Source organism: Epinephelus moara, chromosome 20 (genome assembly GCF_006386435.1).
Source record: "Epinephelus moara isolate mb chromosome 20, YSFRI_EMoa_1.0, whole genome shotgun sequence".
Classification (NCBI taxonomy): domain Eukaryota; kingdom Metazoa; phylum Chordata; class Actinopteri; order Perciformes; family Serranidae; genus Epinephelus; species Epinephelus moara.
This window is the reverse complement of record NC_065525.1, coordinates 26,776,616-26,794,175: the sequence shown is the minus strand read 5'-3', so window position 1 is coordinate 26,794,175 and position 17,560 is coordinate 26,776,616. Positions and strand designations below refer to the sequence as shown.

General features: G+C 40.9%; 2 protein-coding genes across 3 annotated transcripts in view; one reads left to right on the top strand and one right to left on the bottom strand.

Moving 5' to 3' along the window:
- Nucleotides 1–8,591, top strand: part of dennd4a (DENN/MADD domain containing 4A) — a 26,421-nt gene extending 17,830 nt beyond the window's left edge. The window contains exons 21-31 of one of the 2 annotated variants that reach the window (XM_050073205.1): nt 858–968; nt 1,538–1,612; nt 1,706–2,550; nt 2,642–2,858; nt 3,493–3,584; nt 3,688–3,863; nt 4,155–4,518; nt 5,000–5,117; nt 5,403–5,565; nt 5,671–5,735; nt 6,738–8,591. In XM_050073205.1, coding sequence (XP_049929162.1) covers nt 858–968; nt 1,538–1,612; nt 1,706–2,550; nt 2,642–2,858; nt 3,493–3,584; nt 3,688–3,863; nt 4,155–4,518; nt 5,000–5,117; nt 5,403–5,565; nt 5,671–5,735; nt 6,738–6,874 — 2,363 coding nt within the window. In that variant the 3' untranslated portion in view covers nt 6,875–8,591. The remainder of the gene's footprint in view (nt 1–857; nt 969–1,537; nt 1,613–1,705; nt 2,551–2,641; nt 2,859–3,492; nt 3,585–3,687; nt 3,864–4,154; nt 4,519–4,999; nt 5,118–5,402; nt 5,566–5,670; nt 5,736–6,737) is intronic. The other variant, XM_050073206.1, reaches the window with a different exon arrangement.
- On the bottom strand, nt 7,778–17,560 carry slc24a1 (solute carrier family 24 member 1). Its single transcript, XM_050073207.1, has 9 exons — nt 16,523–17,560; nt 15,824–15,826; nt 15,465–15,524; nt 15,097–15,205; nt 12,189–12,283; nt 11,746–12,009; nt 11,572–11,661; nt 10,052–10,218; nt 7,778–9,959 (listed from the first exon to the last, which is right to left on the bottom strand). Exons 1-9 carry the CDS (start codon nt 17,558–17,560, stop codon nt 9,710–9,712), a joined length of 2,076 nt encoding a protein of 691 aa, XP_049929164.1. The 3' UTR covers nt 7,778–9,709.

Sequence of the window (17,560 nt, the reverse complement as noted above, 5' to 3'; positions counted from 1 at the left end):
TCCAACATCATCTGGGAGGTTATTCCAGGTTTGTGCTGCATGATAACAAAACGCTGCTTCACCATGTTTTGTTCTGACTCTTGGGACGGTCAGTAGGCAGGCCCCAAATGTCTTCAGGGTCCTAGAGGGTTCATATGTCATTAAGGCAATGGCATTAAGAAGTAACTGTGGCAAATGTAAACTAAGCAATCATCAGGAGGCACATGCATCCATAAAATCTTTGCAGGCGATGGGTGATAGATAGTATTTTTTGTCTTTTTGCAGTAAATGTAAACTAGACTTTGACAAAAAATGAATTTGTTGCCTTGATGACACTTTGTTGGTTTCATCTTTTGCCCTTCATCTCACATTAAGACAAATGTCCTGCAGATAAAGGGCAGTCGAGACAACAGGGCTTACAGTGGCCCGTCAGCAGGATAAAGCTCTTGCACTAACAGTATCATGGACTCGAATCTGGCTCACATCTTGTCTCATTTTTCTCACCCCTCAGAGGGAAACAATTGAATAAAGCAGAAATTGCGTGAGAGTAAAATAAATCACAGTCGAGCCGGTTTGTACGTCTTCCTGCGGTTTGACCTTGTGAATATGATGCAAGTTTTCAAAGACACCATTCCTTTCCTGCTGCTCCTGCTTTTCTATTCTGGGAGCATTGTGCTGTAAGCTGTAGGGAATGTCACCGGGCTCTGTTCAAGAAAAACTCTCAGATCAGTTGTCACTTATAAAGCAATCCACTGAGACTAAATAGCTGGGTTTTGATTCACTCAGCTCTTTCTGAAAGAGGGAACTAAGCTAGGTAGGAAAAATACAACCAAATAATTCACTGGTTTTCAGAGGAGTAAAGCCTCTTATCTTTCCAGGTGGACAGTCAGACCAGGGTTACGATTCACTATCCAAAGAGGAGGAGCGGATGTGCAGCAGAGAGAGTGACAGCGTGCCACCGGTCGAAGACAAAGGGCCGAGGCAGTCCAGTGAGTTATGGATTAGCTTCTATCTCTAATCTTTGACACTTAGTACAGTTTCTGCAGGAGTGAATCACCGCTTACTGGCAGCAAAATGAACGTTCTTGCTTTAAAAGAGTATCATATGGCAGTGTGGGTGTAGTGTATTCACCCGTCCATTTGCTGTTATTTTTAGGTGTTTTTGAGAAACAGATTCTGTTGATGGATAGATGCGTTATATAAGCAGGTGATTGTTTGCATGACAGGATTAGTCTTGAATTTTTTTGTTGCTGATAACAACATGTCGTTGATGCAATCTCTGTTCCAGTCTCACTAATTGATGTGGGTGTTTCATCCCAGGCTTAATTGCACACTTAATTTTTTGGGACAAGACAGCCATATTTTAAGATTAACAGCTGTCCCTTAAGGATACATGCAGCTGCCAATTTTACCCTAATTCACCCCACTGCAATAGCGTCACGCTGGCATGAACAGCTGCACTCCAGCAGCTGATGATTTTCTCTATTAAGTGTAAATTTTGCATGAATACAATACTGATTTTGGAGATTTTGATGATTCATTGTCATTTAAATCTGCAGCGTCTGAGATTGAGATTCCAGTCAGCAGCGTTTCTCCTTCTTCTGGAAGCTGCAAATCAACAGATGTCAGTGCAGGTAGGTTTAAGAGGATTGTCAAAAAGCCATCATTAATATATGTAAAAGCTACAGATGGAGCTAAATGTCTTGCCACTTATATTTTTGTCGCAGGGGATGGCAACAGGCTGCTTTCCAGTCCCTCCAGTGACGCCATTCTGTGTGGAGTTCTGCCAAAGTCAGAGAGGCCAAAATCTCTGGACTTGTCTGGTGGACAAGGAAGCCTAAGGCTCACCGTCCCTCACCTTGGCTCAGCAAAGCAGCATCACCTAGCTGCTGACAGACTGCACGGGGTAGAAGAAGAGGAGACAGAGACTGATAAACAGAAACCTGTGGTGGAGAGAAGCGTCAGCTGCAGCGGTGCAGAGGAGAGGCCAGGTGTGCTCCTAGAGAGGAGTATCAGCTGTAGTGCTGCGACTGTGAGCAGAACAGGTGTCATTGAGAGGGGCTTTGATCCCCTGTCACTGATGGCAGCAGATGCGGTACAAGAGTGTGATCAGGAGAACAGCGGCACAAACAGGGCCCGCCGTGACCTCGCTGAAGAGATCGAGATGTACATGAATAATGGCAACAGCCCTCTGAGCAGTCGCACACCCAGCATGGACCTGCAGAACCCCTCGAGCCCTTTGTTTCGCCCTGCCTCATCTCCTCACACCTCCCCGCGACCCTCCACCCTGCTCCGCTCTAGCACACACCTCCCGTTGCCTGTGAAATCAAAGGAGAGGCTGAGGCCGTCGCCGTCTCTTCCTCTGGGTGTCTGTACAAAAGACAGGGAGAGACCTTCCTCCTTGGTGTCACCATCCTCACCTACTCCCTCCTCCTCATCGTTCTCCATGGACTCACTGTTTACCCCGACTCTGGACATCTTCAAGAGCAGCGTCATATCAGCAGGGAAGGGCGTGGCTGAGAAGGCCAGTCGCCTCTACTCTCGTCTGTCCTCCCAGACTTCATTAACACAGGTTGGTAGTGCAGCATTTTCTCCGAAATAATATTCCCAATATAACTGCTACCATGACAACAATGATTTTTTTTCTTCCTCCTCTCCTGCAGGATGCAAACTGTGACCGGATTAGTGTATCCTCACTGACCTCAGGAGAGGCAGACTGCTCCTCACTGCTTGATAATGACTCCTGTCTGGACCCAGATGGCTTCACCTCCCCCCAGCATGGCAGCGTTTCCCGGCTCAGGAGGAGCCCAGTTGTGGGTCATAACAACCTGGGAAGCCCCAGCACGCCCAACAGAGTGTTCAGACACAACTCCTTCTCTGGTGTGTTGCACATCCTTTAATCTGTCTGCTTGGCAAATATTTCTGGAACGAAGCTGCTTGTTCTAGTTAGAACCTTGAAATGTTTGCTTGACATGAACAAAACAATCCACATTTATTTAGAGTAGTCATCAGCCTTTATGAAAGCATCTCCACTGTGTAGAAGTCATGGCTTACAGCTCTACTTGTTAAATTTCTGTTTTAACTGCAGCGTTGTAATGGTTCCTAGCAGAACACTTTTTGACGATCTAAATTTAGAGTAAGAGGGCTCGGTAATGGAGAGCGTTGGGTGTTGTTCTGTGCGAAACTAGGCCAGCAGGCGTGAGGGCTGATTCAGTGTGTAGGCTGTTCTGCACCCAGCCACAGGCCCTAGTCTATACATAAACACGAGAACATGCACACGTGCATGCACACTCACGTGCACACTCTCAGACACACTAATGTGACACACAGATTTGCTAAACCTGCACTGAAAAAAGGAGAAAAAGACCAATAATTGTTCACGTTAAAGAACAAGTTGCTGCTTCTTTTTGTTTTTCCACTTTTGCTGTATCAAATCCAGATACAGCTTTGACAGTTGTATGAAATCTTGGCTTTGTCTCGTGTGTCTAATTGTATAATCCTCCCTCATATCCAGGTGGTTTGGCACTTCCTTTTAAACCCCCTCACACTCCAGATTCCTCCCCCGACACCAGCCGCTTCCAACCCACTCCCAATTACACCATGGAGGTAAGCTACTCTCGTGTAAAAATCCCTTATCAGAGGCTCATCTGTAGAATGACTCGCACTATCATGATTGAGTGTTAAACTATGTTTGCTGCTTTTGTTATAGGTGCTGATGTCCAGCTGTTCACTATGTAAGACATGTGACTGTCTGGTGTACGATGAGGAGATCATGGCTGGCTGGACAGCGAACGACTCCAACCTCAACAGCACTTGTCCGTTCTGCGGCACAGCCTTCCTGCCTTTCCTTAATGTGGAAATCAAAGACCTGAGACCACAGAGCAGGTAAATGCTCCCATCACACAGACCGGTGTGTACACTGCATATATTCACATAAAGTACAGAAACGCTTTGAACAATTATTCAGCAGCTTCTATCATCTCACACTGAATTTGCTGATAATATGAGGTCTAATGTCTTTGATCTCTGGTGCTAGAGTGTCTATTGTAAAAGTGTCCTGCTAGCTGGCACTTTTCTGAAAAAGACTGACACACACACACACACACACACACTCAGACACAAGGTCTTTTATCCCTGCGGCCTCTTTAAACAGATCCACTCTGTGTCTCCCCTCAGGTCTTCTAAGGAAAGTAATCCTGTTACTGAGGAGGTCACGTCGCCGTCCCTCAATTCCGAGGCCAAAATGTCTGTGGCAGACTGTGCAGCTCAGTCATCTGCAGCTCCCCCGCAGGAGCAGGAGAGCAGCAGGAGTGCTGGGCCAGCGCCAGTGACAGTGCCCTACCTGAGCCCTCTGGTTCTGTGGAAGGAGCTGGAGAGCCTGCTGGTAAATGAGGGCGACCAGGCCATCTCCTCCCCGAGTGTCGTCGACCAACACCCAATTGTCTTCTGGAACCTCGTGTGGTACTTCAGAAGGCTGGAGTTGCCGAGCAACCTGCCGGCTCTCATCCTGGCCTCCCAGCACTGTAGCCATGGAGACCAGGTAAACATGCAGGTGTCTGTCAAGCTCCCCCACAGACCGCTGTGTGTAGATTGATCCATAAACCGTAAAGGCAGCATTTATCAACTCTGTTAAATACACTTTTCCACTTTGCTGGCATGAGTTAGATGCAAATATCAATACCACTCTCATATCTGTATGAAGCCGGGCCAAGTGAGTGGTATTGATCTTCTCATCTGATTCTGGGCAAGAAAGTGTGTTTCCCAAAATGTCAAAGTATTCTTCAAACCTCCTACTTGTGTGGAAAAAGAATCAAACTTTGGTGACTCCTAGTGGTAGTTTGAATAATAGACAAAACAGAGCAATGCATAAAGCTTAGACAGTTAGAATTTTCACTAGGAACGTCTCTTTATTTTATTTTACTTTTTGCACGTATTAAAACTAAATAAAATTAAAATTTTACAATAAGGGCTGTAACATACAGAGTAAGGGATTAATATGCCATGTGTTTTACCCCTTACAGACTCCTCAGAGCGTCTCATCCGAGGACAGTAAGCAGGTGCTCGTGAGGATCATGTGGGACAACCTGAAGTTGCACAAAGACAAAGTTCAACCCTGCTATGTCCTGTGGAACACACATTGTAAGTCACTAAAGCGTTTACTTTAACTGAGTCTGAGGTGTAATACGGTTCAGAAGGTGAAATTATTTTCAGAAAATGATTTTGCCGGCAAGTTTGATCAAGGTCAGATATTTACATGTAAATTGAATAATGCATATGAAGTAACTAGAAAATCATGCATAATTCAGTGCAGGCCTCCCATTAGTCATGCCACCCTTAACAGTGCTATACTTTCAGAATTGATTTGGAGCGATGGAGATGAATGAGCCTTTGATCAGGGTGACTTTTATCTCTTGTTCTTTGCAGGTGCAAACTCCCTGGTTCGCTCCGGGCTGTGCGAAGAAGGCCAAGTCTTCACTGTGGAGCTACTGCAGGGTTTTGTGAGGAGCATTAAGAAGAGTGATGTCTATCAGCCCATGAGCCAGATCATCCAGCTGCTGGGGCCAGAGATGGGCTTTAAGAGACAGAGGTGAGGAAATAAAGAGTTTAGTGAGAAGCTGTTTGTAAAAGGTGATACGGATGGAAAATCTAATCGATCTAATTTCGTCTTCTTTTCCCTCTCTTTCTGAAAAAGGAGCCTGTACAGAGATTTGTTGTTCCTTGCTTTGGTGGCTTTGGGAAAGAACAATATAAATATCAGTAAGTACAAAAGCATCCTGTTTTTATGCTCGCTGTTTGTGCAAGGCTCAGTCTAACACTTAAATCCAGAGTGAAATATCTCAACAACTGTTATATGGATTGCCATGAAATCTGGTACAGCTATCCATCGTGCCTAGAAGATGAATCCTACTGACTTAAGTGAATCCCTGACTTTCTCTCCAGTGCCACCAGCATGTCAAAGTTTTTATTTATCCTATCGAATATCTCAACATTTACCAGATAGACTGGCACAAAATGTCTCTTCTAAGTCTGAAGATGAGCATCAGCTGGAAACTTCACTTTGAATAAATTAAAATATGAACTGCACTTCATGGAGCTTAAGTGTGCGGACCTTTCTTCATGTTTTTTACAGACAATTATGCCCCACACAGGATGAATTATAATCATGTTTATGACTCCCTGACTTTTCATCTAGAGCCATTACCTGGTCAAAAATTTTAATTTGTCCAGAACTTGGCTTTTAAAACAAATACCTGCATAACCTACTATGTTCATCAGCCTCAGCTGTACTTTGACTTTAATGCTTAAATAGCAAATGTTAGTATGCTAACATGCTAAACAGAGATGGTAAATATTACATCTGCTAAGCGTCAGCATGTTAGCATTTACACTGCGAGCCTGTTAGCATGCTGACATTTACCGCTGCACTTTAGTACAGCCTCACGAAAGCACTAGCACAACTAATCAGATCTTTTACTGTGCTATTAAAGCTATTTATAGGCATTATTTACAGATTTTTATTCCACATTTTAGCTCTTTGGTGTATTTATTTGTTTGTATGTTGTTGTATGTTACCGTGTTTGTCTGTACACCAAGCTGATTTTAGCTAATTGCCCCTAGTGGGATAAAAAAGTTGTCTTGAATTTGAATTGAATAGTCTTGCTCTTTATACAGAAGCTAGAAGACTTATTTTCTTGCTTTACCAAACAGTGACACATTATCACATTGTTCACTAACCTTTACCTGTCTACCTCTTTGCAGATGCTTTTGACCGGGAGTACAAGCTGGCATATGACCGCCTCACCCCCAACCAGGTTAAACTGACACACAACTGTGACCGTCCCCCCGGAGCAGGGGTCATGGAGTGCAGGAGGACTTTTGGGGAGCCCAGTCTGTAAAGTACTTCTCTTCTTCCGTCCCATTATGTTTTTCCTTCACGGTCACTGCTGCTGGGTTTCTTCTATTTGTTTGTTTGTTTGTTTTCGGACTGCTCCTCAGACTCAGGACCAGCTCACCTGACTGGAGCGCAGAGCTCTCAAGCACAACGGGACAATGACACTTAATGTAAAGCAACTGCCATGAGTTTCTAGTATACTGTTAGAGGCGTGGAGTGACGGCCTTGTGTTTGTAAATATTTAGAAAATCCACTGTATTTTCAGTATAACTCCAGTAAAATGTTTGTACAGTTATTATACAGTCTATTTTATGACTTTGTTTCTGTTGAAGCTGTGAGTAAGTACGTAAAAGTAAGTGTATGATCATCATGTTGTCCAAATTTGTAAGTGGTCCTGGCGACCTCGTTCAAGACTGTTGTCGAGTGTGTGTATACTAAGTACATGCTTTTAGACATTTGTGTTTTTACAAAGCACTTTGACAAGATGAGCTCTTGCCACTCATTTTCATTTATGTAACACTGTGGCCCAGCCACCTACGCTTAAGTGACTTTTTATTTGGCAGCTGCAGAACTTACTGCACTGTTTAATAGTCCCATTACATGCAGTTAATGGAAGCAAAGAAATTCCTCTTCATCTGCACCCTGCTAACATAACAGGACCATGCTCATATGCCTGAATACACTAAATTAAATGGTTACATAAAAAAAAAAATGAACTTCTGATTCAACAAGGGAGAACTCAGTTAATGTAAATGTATAATGTTTGTTTATTACTCCTTTTTTTGTACAATGTACCAAAATAACCCAAAAGGGAATCTCATGATTTATTTAGTTTTTTTTAAGCAATACCTTTTTTAATGTGAGGACTTATGAGTTTTTTGGGACCACCAAGGATAGATGTCCTTAAAAACAGTACAATCAAACTAATAGATGAATAAAAACTGAAAATAAATGTTTTCTGTTGGTTAAATCGACACAATTTTTGATAAAGAAATTAATTTATTGACACAGTAATGCATCTATAAAAATGTACAGAGTATTTGATTCTAGTATTTTGTATATTTCCTTTTGGTCTTCACTGTATGGTGTACATGTCAGTTTTGGACATTTGTATAGCAATGCACTGTTTAATGTGAAATACAGAGCAAAAAAAAAGGACATTATAAATCTCTTTGGACAGATGATGGCGCAGGTTTCTTTGCACTGAGCATATTAAAAGATTAATTTGAAAGGTGTTAAGTTAGGAGAACAGCTCTGACCTGCCCTGCTTCAAAATCACGTCCAAAAATGAGTGTGATGGTTCACTGTGTTAATATTGTCTCTCACTTTTAACTGACAAAAACCTGCCTACATTCTGTTTGTACGGTACAAATGTGACGCAGCTTCACAGTTTATTACTGGACTTCACCACAGTTATTTATGGTGACACGATGCTGGATTAGACGAGGCTGTGTGCTTGGAATAAACACCAATATCACAGCATGTATATTTGCATTTTATTCACCTTATAATGTGTGACAAAAACAAACAAAAAAACACTGATGACCAAAACATTTGATGTCTACATGTTGTTTACACAATTTGTCAATTAAAACAATGTTTATGATGTATTATTTATCATTTGTAACACAGATACTAATTTGTATGATTTTTATATGAGAAAGAAATCAAATTTCTTCCCTGGCTGGATCTATAGTTTGCTTTCATTTATGAATAAACACGTTTATTCTACGGATGTCACGTCTGATTATTTCCAAAGTGCTATTGCCACGACTGACCTTTTTATTTATTTATTTTTTTATAAAAACTGATTAAGTTCAAGCAAGCTCAGGTTCTCTATTAATAAATGTTATAAAACGGTTGTTGGTGCACAGATTTGTACAAAATTTACATGTAGAAACTTCATACATTTTCCAAAATGTTCACATATTCTAGATTTCTAATTGCATTCTAAAGATGCTGTTTTGTAAACAGTAAAAAAATGTTCATATCCCTGTTAGTGTTCATTCTTTTACACTTACCTACACTACTTCAGACAGTTTGCATCTCCTGATGTAATCAAATAATTTATGTAAAAGCTGCCATTGTTACTAAAAATAAAAAGTTCTAGAAAACAGAGTCACATGACTTGGACTCGAGTCACAAATTTGATGACTTTAGACTCGACAAAATAAATAAATAACACCAGTGACTCGTGACTTCAACTTGAAAACACTTGAAAACTTGATACCTTCCCCCCAAGCCATTTTGGGAAGAGAGAGTTATAAATGTTTGCCCAATATGAGATGAGATAAATACAACAAGACAGGACAGAAACATATAAAATCCATTCTGCTTTGGTTGCTATATACTATAAAAGTGGAATGTCAGCACTACTTCTTTATGATTAAGTTCAGTCACACTTGTTTTAACAAAAAAAAAAAATTTTTTTTTTAAAAATCACAATTTTTGTAAATGTAATGTATTATTACTATGTTGTTAAGAAGGCATTACATTTGTGAAGAGCGCATCATGACTTGTTTAGGAACCAAAACTCAGAGTTTAGGATTTGGGTCTTGACTTGGGACTTGAGTGCAAAGACGTGAGACTTACTTGTGACTTACAAAACAATGACTTGGTCCCACCTCTGCTAGAAAATGTTGTCATATGTGTACTGTTGCTTTCATACCAAACACACGTCAGCTGCAACAATGCAGAGCAACTACAGCAGCTTTCTGCACAGTTTCTACAGATATCCACACCCATGCTCATGAGATCAGTCCATGTACAGGTTAACAGTTGTGCTACAGGTCACAAGTGAAGACAACGCCTGCTGTAGAGAAGGCTCCAGCTCACACGTTCAGATAGAAACAGGGCAGATGATGATGCGATCCTCCAGCATCACGCTAAGCACCAAGAAGATAAAGTAGAGCAGGAACATGGTGAAGCCCAGTAGCTTATTCATCCTCCACTTACACGATGCAATGGAGATGATGACAAAGAGGAGCATGATAAAGAGAAGCACGATGGCACAGAAGAGCCCGTTGCTGCTGACGGCCACTGGACCAAAACCGTGTGCGGATGAGTAAAGGAGCCATGGCACTGGAAGACTTTTGAGACAAAGAGACCAAGAAATGTAACAAACAAGTGTTCATCAGTATTTTTTTTCCTTAAAACGTGACACATCAGGTTTGGAGCTCACCCCACTGTGATATCAAAGATGTTACTGCCCACAGAGCTGGACACAGCCATGTCCCCCAGGCCTTTTCGTGCAACAATCACACTGGTAATGAGATCAGGGATGGACGTCCCTGCAGCCAAGATAGTCAGGCCCATAATCTCCTCTGAGATGCCGATGGTCTCACCCACCTACAAGAGCACACAAACTAGGGTTCAGAGCAGATAGAAGCTACAGACATGGAAAATTACTTTCATGTTTTAGTCAGCACGACTTATTCTTACTTTCAAAACATCAAACTTTTCTAAAAAATCACAATTTCTGATGATGACTGAATGGAGCCTGACTTGAGGTTCAAAGCCAGACTATCAACACCAGATCTAAACTGATACAATGTAAATGGAATATGCCTAGATACATAACTCCCTCCCTGCTACATTGCTTTGATAATAATGATGTTGATTTATTTATTAAATGTGGCCTAGAAGAAGGTACTTTATTCCACTGCTGCCTTTGGAGCTGCCCCAAAATTTGTGTAAAGGTCAAAAAAACTATATCTGATATCATATTGGGTTGCCTGTCTGCCCTCGGGCATTTATACTCAGACTACCTGAATTAATACTCATTGATTCATTTTCTGTAACCACTTATCATGTTGGGGGTCGTAAGGGTTGCTGGAACCTATCCCACCTGTCACGGGCGAGAGGCGGGGTCAACATGACTGAGGCAAGACAGACTATCACAGGGCCGAAACATAGAGAGAGACAACCATTCATGCTCACATTTACACCTACGGCCAATTCAGAGTCACCAATTAACCTGCATGTCTTTGGACTGTGGAAGGAAGCTGGAGTACCCGCAGACAACCCATGCTGACATGGGGAGAACATGCAAACTTGACACAGAAGTGTTCCCCCACCCTGTATTTGAAACAGGACCCCTCTTGCTGTGGGGTAGCCATGCTAAATACTGCAACACCGTACCACCAAGGATTAATACCTTCAGGTATAAATAAAGATAATCACTTTATGCTCATGTCATACTAAACATTGTCCTGCAACTGCCTGGAGAAGCACTGAGGTTTGTTAACTGTTAAGTCATGGAAAAACTGACTTATGCCGGTGAGGGGAAAATATAGAGCTTTTTTATAATTGGGGACAATTTATTAAATATCAAAGTTAATCACTAAAATGTCTGCTGGATACTTTAAAAAAGAATGTTGTAATGCATAAAGATAATGTAAAATGAATCAGTATGATAGCTAAATAAAATTGCAATTTTTTGTTTTGTTGCTATGTGTGCAGACCTTTATATGTAGTATATTTGTTGTGTTATTTCTGAAATGCCAATAAATAAAATAAAATTAAATTAAATTAAATTAAACAAAATAAAATAAAATAAAATAAAATAAAATTGAATTAAATTAAATTAAATTAAATTAAATTAAATTAAATTAAATTAAAATCACAATGATTGCGCATACAATCAGAAGACAAGATAACACATTTGAAATTCCATCTCTAAATGTTACTACAGTAACTGACCTGATGGGCCCACCACACCATGAGGTAGGAGAAAATAGCAATCCACAGAATGGAGCCCAGGAAGGTCATCGCAAAGAATTTTCTGGATTTCTGTCAGACATGTAAAAGCAAAAACCAATCACTGAGGCATTAAAGAAACCACAGCTGATCTCAGAGACGCGTCTGGGTCTTTACCTGGTTGCGAACATCTGGAACTGTGAGCCACAGAGGAAAGATTACAGGCAGCAGGAAGACGTAGGTGGCTTGTTTCCGTGGCGTGTCGGGCCACTCTAAAGACAGAGGTTCCTCTTTCTCCTCTTCGTCACTCTCCTCTTCATCTTCATCTTCATCCTCATCGTCATCATCTTCCTCTTCACTGGACTCATCACTGTCTTCATCGCTGTCATCTTCATCATCGTCAGAGCCTCCTGACCCACCGTCTCCTGCTGGCACATCGTCCTAAAGTGTTGGGGAAAGAAATAATGGAACGACAGTAGAAGCAGAGGAGAAATAAAAGCAAAGACCAAAGAGGTGTTTTGCCTGAAGCTGCAGCTCTGTACAGTGACTCTTACATAGACAGCTATCAAAGATTGACTTCTGGGCTTTTTGAAAACCACCAGGATACGGTTGGAGAGTACCTTCTTGTCCTCTGGTTGCTCCTTCTCCTCTTTTGCTGGGGCTGGGGCTGGAGCAGCCTCTGGCTCTTTGGTCGGCTCAGTTTTTCCTCCACCAACTGTGAAAAGAATCCCAAAAATGTGGTGCATTTCTCTGATGCATCTGACTCATTAGGTTATCTGAGAGAACTCCCATGTCATGTTATATGCCTTTAGGACCGATCATGTCCGGAGATACAGTGAATGTGTTGCTAGGACTTACGTGATTATGAGATCATCTTCATGCCGACTGGACTGAATGAGCTCACTGTCTTCATCTACACTACCCTGTATCCAGTTCATATTTTACTACTGGTCATCCACTTGCAGTGTGCAGCAAAGCAGCTATTGATTATGCTAAAGTTAAATTTCCCTTTGGTTGCAATACTAATATACTTGAGGACATGTATCATTGACATCTAATCTCTCTGCTGTCACAGAACCTGTTTGACTCACTCAGGTCACATGCTGAAGTATTTCGGCTGGCTGCATGCTTTCTGCAACCTGGGTGACGATCAGCTTTCAGACTCATGAGCAGTCTCTGAAAGCTTAACGACATGATCAGTGGATGACCATCACACCCCTCCGTGTTACCTTCACTTTTGTCTTGAGTTTTGCTCTCTGCCGTCCGTTTAGCCACATTAGTCAGTGTCACAGCCTTATCCTTAAATTTCCCTATGAACAATCAAACAATCAAAAACAAACTTAGAAGAATTCTGTGGTGAGTCACTCAGTCATGTGATAATTACAGTAATTTCACAGTCATATGGAGGACAAATAAGCAGAGTTAGGCATGGAGCAAGAATACTGGCAGTGTAACATCAAAAGCAACAGCATCATAACCCTCACTGCAGCACAGAGCAATGTCATGAGAGGAGGAGTGAGCTTGTCAAAGGAACTGCACACAAGAGACACTGCACAGTATTAGACAAGACAGGATCTGACTCTCTCTGGAAACCCATTATACTGTACATTATTTCCACTGCTCCTCTGTCTATCAGAGAGATCTATTTGTTTCAAATGGACAGAGATATTTAAAACAATTGCAGGAATATTTTGTTCTTGTTGATTAAATGTCTCAGAGTGAATACACCCATCTCAAGCAAGCATAATTTTTAGCAGAGGTCGATATAACCCTGCAGTACACAGTATCAAAACATCCATTTTGATATTACATTCAAAGCATTTCTTTTACTTTGGTGGCACAAAATTAAATAAGCCACAAATATTTGTAATGTTGCTTTGGAGTGGGTTGAGAGGGGCTGACGGCTGTGATCCAGATTTCACAGGCTCATTCAGAAGCTGATTATTGTGCTGCAGTCGTGGAGTGTTTGCTGCCTGGAGGCCTGAGAGACGAGCAAACCAGGTGCCAGGGCCACAGGTACACAAATTGGGACATATTGTGCTGTGGTCTCGCCTCAGGCAACCAGAGAACAGGAAAATATGAGCATTGCTGTGAGATCCCAGTAATCCCAGTAAGGATCACCGCAGCATGGTGCACCATTATAGAGCTACAATCAAAGAAATGATTTAGTCTCCTTTGTCAGGTTTACATATTTCAATTACATATAAAATGTCCAGCAAATTAAGTAAAGTAATTCTAACATAAACCAAAACTAAAATGTATGTAAATAAATCAAATAAAACTGTGGTGAATACACTATAAACAGTTTGTGTAGCTATAGTTCATATAATTTACCTAATTTCCTTAATTAAAGTTTATGTAATTACTGTCAATGGCTTTATAACATATCAGGAAAAACCTATGGTGGAAAACTATGGGGTGCCTTTTGTAAAGTGTCTCACACTGAAATTAACAGCAACATTTTGCCACATTTAGCTTCAAACAACGTTTAAAAAAGTGGTGTGAATTTTTTAAAGTCAACATTTATATTTAGATTTAACATTTATATTTAACATTTAGATTTAGATTCAACATTTATATTTAACATTTAGATTTAAATTAAACATTTAGATTCAACATTTAACATTTATATTTAGATTTAACATTTAGATTTATACTCAACATTTATATCTAACATTTAGATTCAACATTTAACATTTATATTTAGATTTAACATTTATATCTAACATTTAGATTTAGATTTAACATTTAGATTTAGATTCAACATGTATATTTAACATTTAGATTTAGATTTAACATTTAACATTACATTTAGATTTAGATTTAACATTTAAATTTAACATTTAATATTTGGATTTAACTGTGGCATTATATTTAACATTTAACATTTAGATTTAGATTTAACATTTAGGTTTAACATTTAATATTTTGATTTAACTGTGGCATTATATTTAACGTATTTCAAATATTGTGTGGTAAAAAGTGAAGAAAAATCCACACCACTTTTTTTAAACGTTGTTTGAAGCTAAATGTTGCTGTTAATTTCAGTGAGCCACTTTACAAACGGCACCCCATAGAAAACCACTGGGAAAGCTGTACAGCACCATTCTTTCACCACATTGTTTAACCAGCCTTCAACACACCGTGGTGAACAGACTAGATTATTTTTTGTTATCTGATTCAACAGAAATATTAACATTTTTTGGGTATGACTCTCACACAACAGAAATCCCTTAATAATCATAAATGACATAATAATCAATGTATAAACCAGTCTTTTCTGTAGCTTTATGTGTCCTAAGAATCTTTTTCATATTTCACTGTGAGCCTACAAATGGATCCTCCATAGACTGAGGTAGGTATTTATCTGCTTAGTATCAATCTGGACTTAGTGCTGTCTTCATTTGGGACGCTTTGCTAATCCATTTCACTATGAGAAGGACATAGTCCCCAGAAACTCATTACAAGAGCACTTTTAACGACCAAGCACTGGGGCAATCAATGTAGTGGTGATGATGTGGTACTCACCCTCACCTAGAGGGTCTAACGTGTGGATCATAAGTTGGAAGATGGTGTTTCTCATGGTGCTGTTGTGTAGAGAAGCTGAACTTCCCCCGCGCTGAAGGGATGGCTTCAACTGGGGAAAAGAGATGGCTGAGGTCACGAGAGCTGCTCACAATAACACAGTGACTCATCAGTGTTAGACAATCATGTAGTAGTGGAGTCAGGCTTGTGTTTTTTTCTTGAAAATGTGCAGGCACTTGAAGGGAGGTGTCTTTTCTTTGTGTAGAAAGCTTCTATAGGATGTAGGATACGGTAGATAAATGAGGAGTGTGAGGATATTGCTTTCTGTGTGTTTCTTCTTGCAGTTGATTGGTTGTTTGGTTGACTTTTACCTTCAACCGATTCTTGTCTTCTGAAGCAGGAGGGGCGTTATTTTCAGCGTCACCGTTTGCCTGCGTGCAACAATGTTTTTTTTAGTGATAATCATTCATTGGTAGAAACAGACCAAAGTTAATTCATATAGAGCTTGAATATCAATATATACAGCATACTATAATCTTATACATTGCTATGTCACACATTGCACACTCTGGGGGTCTTATTAGTGTTACACGTTACATGTCACCCCATCAAGACTATAAAACACAGTATAATATGGTTATATGTGATGTGAACTTGCATTTTCAACAGATAAATAACTACATTTGCTCTTGAGGAACATACATCCAGCAGTATATCCAGCTCAACAAACACCCTGAGTGTGTGCAGATCCTGTAGCTTTACCCTTGTGTACAATAAGCCTCAATCACACTTACCAGGGTTATACGGTCACACTTACACAGTATATGTTGATGCTAGAGTTTGTAGAGGATTAGTCTGCTGTGGCTGATCAGCTTTGGTTCACCCAAGGTCTCTGCTGGTATCTTTTCACTCTTTTTACAAGATTTGCATAAAGCCCCCGCAGGTGGGAGTAAAGATGTCATAAGTGATGAGTAATGTGACTCTCTGTTTGAGTACAAACACACTGCGTGTAATGAGTATAGAAGAATACGAAACTAAAATAGGCATGAGTGAAAGGGCTAGTTTCAAACTTGAGAATATTTATCTGTTTTATGGACTGCCACTCTGACAGTATTACAAGATAACACCAGCAAAATGGTGTCAGTAAATTGTTTTGAGGTATCACTAAATCTGCAAATGTGTAACTCATCAGTAGATATAAATTTGTCTTCATCTGCTATAATGTTCTTTAAATCTCCATACCTTTGTTCTCACTTACATACCACTGCCAAAACTTTGGGCTAATACTTGCAAACTGTTAGTAACTTTCAGAGTTCCTTCCACATCTGAGAAAACTCTGTGATAGACATACCTAATAAAAGACTCATTGTAATTGTTTCATGTAAAGTCTGATTTTAGACCAGTTGTGTTCTGTCACAGGAGCGCTTACCTTTTCAGGTTCTTCCACAGAAATAATTCTGACAATGTTCTTGTTTTTGAGGATCAGGACCTTGAAGGCCTGCTCTATTTGCACATTGAACTTCATGAAAGTCACATAGAGTGTGTAACAGCCGACCAACATCACGCTCTCCCACCACATTATGATATTATCCAAGAAGAAGATGATGAGTAAGATGAGGTCAAATATGTAGAAGGATACATCTCTGAAAAGTGGCCACCAGGTTAGATGAAGCACCTCCCGTGAAAACAAAGCACACATCCCAATCACAAACAAAATGTTGAAAACCGCCGAGCCAACGATGGTGCCGATGCCCACATTGCTGTGGGCGATGAATACTCCTATCAAGGAGGTGAAGAGTTCAGGAGCAGAACCTCCAGCAGCCATGAAGGTGGCTCCTGCTACATCATCAGAGATTTCTAACTTGTCTATGATTACCCCGAGTGCAGGGACAAAGAACTCATCACACACAATAGCAAGTGAAATGAACATGTACATCATTCCAAAAATGTGGAGGATGACCCAGCCTCGTCTACGGTCTTCAACAGAAAAGATATCTTCAGGGTATTCGCCCTTCATATGTGGAGCTTCAGCAGGAGAGGCTGGGGTGACAGTGGTCACAGGAGGAGTTGGTGTGGGCATCTCCCGTGGAGGCTCAGGGGCCACGTAGATGCAATGCACAATAGTCCGGTTTGTAGTTGGCAATGGTGGAGCTTCAGTGGGGTTGGATGCTGTAAAATCTGTAGTTGTCTCCGAAACAGTTACCACATGCATTTCTGGAGTTGTTTGATCTGTGGGCTCTAACTCGTGTGTTGCAGTGAGAGGTTCCTCCAGCCCCGGAGTCTCTACTGTCGCCTCCTCAACACCCTCTGTTGAACCTTCTCCAAAATCCTCCCCAATCTGAGGCATTGGCAAAGGCTCATACAATCTGGCACTGATGGTCAGCTGGTAGAGGGTACAGAGAAAAACCCCAGAGAGGAGAAACAGAACCCTGCTAAGCTGCAGTCGCTTCCTCCTTGTACAATGCAT

Bases quoted from the DNA above. Each gene is read 5' to 3' on its own strand.
- slc24a1 (XM_050073207.1), bottom strand. From the start codon at position 17,560: ATGCATTGTACAAGGAGGAAGCGACTGCAGCTTAGCAGGGTTCTGTTT. The intron at 12,010-12,188 runs GTACTCTCCAAC...CCAACACTTTAG, and splicing joins AGCAACCAGAGGACAAGAAG to GACGATGTGCCAGCAGGAGA. The intron at 9,960-10,051 runs GTGAGCTCCAAA...TTGTCTCAAAAG, and splicing joins ATCTTTGATATCACAGTGGG to TCTTCCAGTGCCATGGCTCC.